The 7,053-nt window shown below is 30.0% G+C and overlaps 1 protein-coding gene across 1 annotated transcript; it reads right to left on the bottom strand.

Annotated features, from left to right (window-relative positions):
- Window positions 1-1,654: 1,654 nt before the first annotated feature.
- LOC111713870 (uncharacterized) lies at window positions 1,655-6,507 on the bottom strand. The gene is made up of 4 exons (XM_023488842.1): window positions 6,268-6,507; window positions 3,865-4,066; window positions 2,984-3,039; window positions 1,655-1,840 (listed from the first exon to the last, which is right to left on the bottom strand). Exons 2-4 carry the CDS (start codon window positions 3,935-3,937, stop codon window positions 1,655-1,657), a joined length of 315 nt encoding a protein of 104 aa, XP_023344610.1. The 5' UTR covers window positions 3,938-4,066; window positions 6,268-6,507.
- Window positions 6,508-7,053: the final 546 nt, after the last annotated feature.

Below are 7,053 nucleotides of genomic sequence, written 5' to 3' on the forward strand. Positions count from 1 at the left end.
GAAACCTTAAAAACTAAAAAAAAGTTGAAAACTTTATTAATTCTTTGTAAGAGAGATTTATTTCTTTTTTAATCAAAAAATTCCATTATTGTGTTAATATTATTCTTCGTGGTTTTGTGGGAATTTAACAGCCGAATTTTAATGTACACATCCCCGCACCCTCCCTTTCCTGTTTCTACTTATCATTTTAATGGACTACTTTCAACCATTCCTTTTGAAAATTTCCCCATCTTAATTCAAATATAATTATACTGGGCTTCCACGTCGTGCAAAACATTTTCCCCTTATATGTTTTTCTATCTCTTGTTATTTTAAAAACAAACAAAAAATGATGTGTATTAAGTTTGTTAGTTTATGGTTCCTTTCTTTTGCCTTTCTTCTTTCAGGGTAGAATTTTGGCCCAGTGAAAGGAAAGCGAATTGTTTATTTTAAACGTCTTGTTTTTATACTATGCCAAATTTCGACCTTTTTTTCCATTTTCTTTGGATATATCTATTTATGTCATTGTCATGGGCATTATTAAGTGCGAAAAAGTTTTTGCCGGGATTTTTATTTTGATCAAAAACAAACTAGAAAAATTAAAAATCACAACAAAAATTTTTCGCACGCATGATACCCATTTCAATAACATATATAGTATTATTCAGTTTTACTCAAATTATTTAAAAGCAGGTCGATAAAGTTACTTAATCACCCTGTTGTAGGGTGATTAAGTAACTTTATCACCCTAGAATGAGACAAATTAGGTATGAAATTTGAAATTTTAATAGCATGGTGAAAAAGTTACTTTTTTGTCCTGTTGTATAGGGCGATATAGTCACTTATTATATTAGGTGTGATAAATTTCATCAAAATTGAATAAAAATATTACTCAGTTTGATATATGTAAACTTTCAAGTTTTTAAATTTTGGTATTTTTATTATAATTTTTTTTCAAAACGTTTAAATAATAAAAATAAAACAAAAGTGTAATGCTAATCTATAAAAAAAAATTTATTCTTCAATTGTTTATCATGACTTAGTGCTACTCTGCAAGTTTATACTTTTTCGACATGATGATGGCGATACACATTTGGGCTTTATTTTGTGATAAATGAATATAAGAAAAATTAAACATAAATTGATAATTTTTTTTACTTTATTATGGGTAAACTATTATCAATCTCTTTTAATACACCGATGAAACACTGTTTTACTGAGAAAATTACACATTTTGAAATGGCTTTGTTGTTTAAGTTTATTATTGTTTAATTTTCAGGACTTGCTGTGGACTGTAGAAAATATATATATATATTTTTTTCTAAACAGAAACATTAAATCGTTTAATACATTATTTTTGGTACCTCCCATGACCCAGGAAAGGTTTATGGATGGTCAAAATTAAAAAATTACCCTTAAAAATTTAGATCTTTCAAAGTCAAAATTTAAAAAACTCAAAAGTTGACGCGAAGCGCCCCAGAAGCATATCTCCATTGAGTTTAAAGATGCAACAAAGCCATTTTGGAAAATTCATAAAAGGTCCAATCATTTAGATACAATCTGTAACATTTATCAATGCTCCAAATCAAATACGAAATTGGGGTCGTCTCTTTATTTCCATGTTTATCGTGACACCCTGTACTATGTCCTTGCAAAGGTAAAATAAAATAACACCTTACCCTGAAAAGTGTGAAGGGGGCTCCTGAGTAAGTTTAGCATAACTGGGACCATTCCTCCAGTCCAGACTATTTTCACTATCTAAAACTGAACTAATGTATCTGGACGAACTGTCGTCTTCACTAATTCGTCCTCCTTCCTGATTCTTCGGACTATATGGAACCACATCACCATCGTGCACATTCTGCAATTGTTAAAAAAAATAAAAACGTATCAAAAGTCAAAAATAGAAAAAAAAATTTATTAAAATTACAAAAATATTGATGATTAGATCGTTTTAGCTTTCATCTATATTAATTTGAATTTTAACCAAATTCACATTTCCATTTTCCGGTCAGATTAATTTTCAAACAATGGGTCCAGAGGGAAGGGGGGGAGGATGATGTCGTTTCATAAACACAAAAGTTACTCTGATAACAGCAAAACCTAATGGTATTGGTAAATAGCACGAATATTTAGTAAAATGAGAGAACACTTTTTCTGATTATTCTCCTGTTTTCTGAATATCTTTGTGTTATTATTAAGACTGACAGTTGAGTTTGCAAAGTCAGCAGAAATATGTAAATTGGACAAATAATTGGCTTGGTATGATTACACAATTGTTTAAATTGGGTCAGTTTATTTTTGAAACTTTTTCTTACACAAGCTGAATCGTCTAAATATATATTTGTAACCTGATACCGTTGACCTTTGATATTTTAAATTATGAATTCCGTTAGATCAAATAGTTAAAGTTTAAAATATCAAGTTGCAAAGATATAGATATTAGAAATTAGATTTTGAATCAAGTACTGTGTATATATTTTCCTTCAAAATTTTGCGGTAGAACAATTTTAGAATTTTTTCAATTCATATTAAAATTTACGTTATGTACATATGTTTATGAATGATAACTCTAATTAAATATTCGGTACAAATCTGTGCAAAAATCTTAAATTAACTCTTAATGTTGATTTATTCAAATATGAAATTACAGACACAAAAAAAATACCAAACTAAACTATAATTACAAGGCTACATAAAAAACGCGAGACTAAAAAAAAAACTTTAATGAAAAAAAACAATGTTTAGGGTTCAATCAACACACAACATCTTTAATGCCAAAAGTAAAAGCATGTATTATAGGAAATGTGAAAACTAAAGTTTATCTTTAAAAACTTTTCTTGTTTGAAAACAGCCTTTAATCAAAAGGATGACATATACAAATATGAAATACAAATGAAAATGGCGGAAAAACGAAAGACACAGGATAAAAAAATTGAAAGAGGACTGAAAAGGTTCAGAACGAGGATAGAAAACGGGTTGAACGAGTTAGTAAAAGTTTAACCTGTTTTGGAAGAAAGTATTTAAGTTTTCTAGCTCCCAGATGCCGATGCTCCCGACCTAAAATATTTTTTATAAATTCTGTTAATTTTTTTTAAATCACTATTGTAAAAAAAAAAAAAAAGTAATGCTTTATTTGAATGTCGTGTTATTAAAAAAATTATAAGAAAAGATGGCAACAACGTTCATGTGTGTTGACTGCCATTAATCCGGAAACTTAAACTAGTGTATCGTTATAGAAATCCAGTATCCGAAACCCAATGCCGAATTTAAAGAATTTGAACCGCAGCTCAAATATGTCTGGTTTCACTTAAGATTGTTTTCAATTTTTCAAGATTTAAGCCGGTGCCGAAATGAATCCTGCTAGATCAAAAGTTATAATATTTGAAATATCAAAGGTTTACACCATCAAATTGCAATGATGCTGCCATAGGAATTAGAAAATTAAAGTTCAAGGAAAGTGTTTAGTGCTTTTCTCTGTAGAGATGGTCATCGTTGATGTGAACAAACTTAATTTTTGAGAACAAACTCGTGAACGATGGTGTCGACGCCGTTCAGAAAAAATCGAACGATGGACGAACGACTTGGATCAATCATAGAAATGAAATTACGTATTTTTTTAAACAAATGATTTAAAATCGTTTAAACGAACTTGAAAAACGATTGTTTTTTGACTGGACGAAAGATATTTTTGAACGAACTTTTGTAAACCTTTTTTTCCCTGAACGAAAAACTTTATTGAACACATAAATTTTCTGAACGATCTTTCATTGCTAAAACGAACAAAATAGATACACAATGAACACAAATTTTGATAACGAACGATGAACAAACGAAATGAAAAAAAGCTAAACACAACTATATCTATATCTCTGTGGTGTTTACCTAAAGGACAGTAAGCTGAGTGTCCTAAGTAGAAAAGAAGAGGAAACAGGAGAGGATAAACACTCTTCATCATTCTTCACTTTACGACATCTTCATTGTGAACAGTATTCAAGCATATCTTGTTGTTCACAGCTCTAGCATGTAGAAGACAAAGAAGAACAGGAAAATAGGAGAACAGAATAGGTGAAACAAGCCTTTTCCACTGAAAAATAAATATGTTTGATAAGTAAAACACATATTATTCTCCATTTTATTGCTTTACAATTGTTTCGTGTTTTAAAACACTTCTCGGCACCATGAGTTAGATTGAAAAATAAATATAAAAATAAAATCAAAGCTTGTAAATAAATTTGTACAAATCTTTTGGAAACACCTTTAATTTTTTGATTGATAAAAAGTTAACAAATATTTTCCTCAAGATGATAAATAATGCTCAGATAAGATAAATATATAATATAGTAAGATAATAAATGTTAAAAATTCCAATTGATTTTGTAACTTTAGATTGGACCAACTAAGTTGAACTCGCTTGAAATATGTCATTATCTCCTCACACGACAATTTAACTCCAACCCTTTCTCAAAGTTAGTGATCTGAGATCAGCAATGTTTCATAAAAACAAAATTAGAAGTCGGAAAATCATATAGTGACCGTGGAGTGATTGTCGTCTTTTTTCTTTCTTTCAATTTAAAATGTATCTAGAAGGAGTTTAAACATTTTGAAAATAATATTCATATATTGATAAGTTACACATTAATTAGAATAAAATATACCTTCCCACTTTCAAAGTAAGTACAAAGTCGGCAATCATAGTTCTATATCCTGGGTGTATATAAAGATAAAGATACATAGTTGTAGAATAATTAACCTGGTTTCACAGGAATCAGAAAAAAAAACATTCATCAATGATTCATTAATCTTTCTTTGTTGATGAAGTAATAAGCTCTGATACCATGCTGTTTCATAATGGAGTATTTATAAAATAGAGATACCATGCTGTTCCTTCATGGAGTATTTACATAATAGAGTTACCATGCTGTTACATAATGGCGTAGTTATATAATAGTTACCATGCTGTTTCATCATTGAGTATTTAATATAATAGAGATACCATGCTATCACATCATGGAGTATTTATATAATAGAGATACCATGCTGTTACATCAGGGAGTATTTATATAATAAAGATACCATGCTGTTCCTTCATGGAGTATTTACATAATAGAGTTACCATGCTGTTACATAATGGAGTATTTATATAATAGATACCATGCTGTTTCATCATTGAGTATTTGATATAATAGAGATACCATGCTATTACATCATGGAGTATTTATATAATAGAGATACCATGCTGCTACATCACGGAGTATTTATATAATAGAGATACCATGCTGTTTCATCATTGCGTATTTAATATAATAGAGATACCATACTATTACATCATGCAGTATTTATATAATAGAGATACCATGCTGCTACATCATGGAGTATTTATAAAAAAGAGATACCATGCTCTCCCATCACCGAGTATTTATATAATAGAGATACCATGTTGCTCCCATCATGGAGTACTTAAAAAAAAAGATCACATTCTGGAGCATTTGTAACCACAGATAATGGAGCTATCATATTGTACTGCATAATGTTAAGACTCTGTATTTTCAATACTCTATAAAAGCCCAGGACCTCATTACAAGTTCCTAGCAAGAGATGATAAAAATCATCAGAAAAAGATATTCCTACATTTTTTGTTCGATTCTAATATGTGTCAACAATGCAGGAGGTTTACAAAGTATCTCACTATAAAAGGTTTACATCATATCTCAGAAACCAGAATGTTTACAAAATTACAATATTTCTCACTAGGAGATTTACATAATATCTCAAAAATCAGGAGGTTTATATCTCAAAACCATGGGAGGTTTACATTATATCTCAGAAACCAGGAGGTTTACATAATATCTCTGAAACCAGGAAGTTTACATTATATCTCAGAAGCCAGGAGTTTTACGTTATATCTCAGAAACCAGGAGGTTTTCATAATATCTCAGAAACCAGGAGGTTTACATAATATCTCAGAAACCAGGAAGTTTACATAATATCTCAGAAACCAGGAGGTTTACATAATATCTCAGAAACCAGGAGGTTTACATAATATATCTCAAAAACCAGGAGGTTTACATAATATCTCAGAAACCAGGAGGTTTACATAATATGTAAGAATTGTTAAGGACAAAAACAATGGAACCGAAATTATTTGGAAATTGGTTGTAATCTTTCAAAAGAATGTCATCGACAACCAATAATTGTACCAATATCTTAAATAATTGTTTCTCTTAGTTCATTTTATTATATGTATGTACGACCCCCGAATGATATTTCAAGATCTAAGTTTATTACCTTCAATGAGCAGAGAGAGGGGCAGATGCGCTCAAAATCTTCTTTTGTTAAAACTTCTAAATTTCCGCGCGCACAAATGGGGTTTTCACTTTAACATATGTAACAGTGACACAATGTACACAAATTCGTCTACATGTACAAGTTGATATTCCGCATGTACTGTAATAACTGTACAAAATTACACGAATTATAACGTGTTAAGATAATTTATTGAAATATCCGGTCTCTTAATCCCTGAATAGTCCACACTCGACTAAAGTTCCGTCCGACTCCTAAGGGTGTATTCCCCCAAACCAATATCTATCTATCTTCCTCTATCTATCTATCGTCTACTCTCAAACACACATGAGTATAAACCATTTGAACCACTCCACTCTTTGTGATAATTCATACCTTCTCCTTTTTCCTCCCTATTGTTCCTCTGCACATGTATACACGCGCTTTCCATTCAATAACTAAAATTGTATATAAGAATTTGAAAAATAAAAAATAAATAAAAGTCCTTAAAAAACATAATATTTACTTTAAACAATCCAAACAGGATTTGCAGTTTTACAGTGAGACCTATAAAACTATGGAATAGGAAGACGACCGTAAGAATAAAATTTTGAATTTAAATAGTCCAATGAAAATGAAACACAGCAATTCTGCAGTGTATACAATAATACAATGTCCACCTACACACACCCATTTTAACACAAATATTAATTTTTCATGCTAATATTTGCATTAAAACAACATCAAACACAATACAAGATAATTTAAATGTCGTCTTCCTTTTCCAAA

The sequence above is a fragment of the Eurytemora carolleeae genome, unplaced genomic scaffold, assembly GCF_000591075.1.
Source record: "Eurytemora carolleeae unplaced genomic scaffold, Eaff_2.0 scaffold3, whole genome shotgun sequence".
NCBI classification, from domain to species: Eukaryota; Metazoa; Arthropoda; class Copepoda; order Calanoida; family Temoridae; genus Eurytemora; species Eurytemora carolleeae.

Excerpts from the sequence above, each read along its gene's own strand:
- LOC111713870 (XM_023488842.1), bottom strand. The coding sequence starts at position 3,937 with ATGATGAAGAGTGTTTATCCTCTCCTGTTTCCTCTTCTTTTCTACTTA. Across the intron at positions 3,040-3,864 it reads CTCAGCTTACTGTCCTTTAG|GTCGGGAGCATCGGCATCTG; the intron begins GTAAACACCACA and ends AAAATATTTTAG. Across the intron at positions 1,841-2,983 it reads AATACTTTCTTCCAAAACAG|AATGTGCACGATGGTGATGT; the intron begins GTTAAACTTTTA and ends TAACAATTGCAG.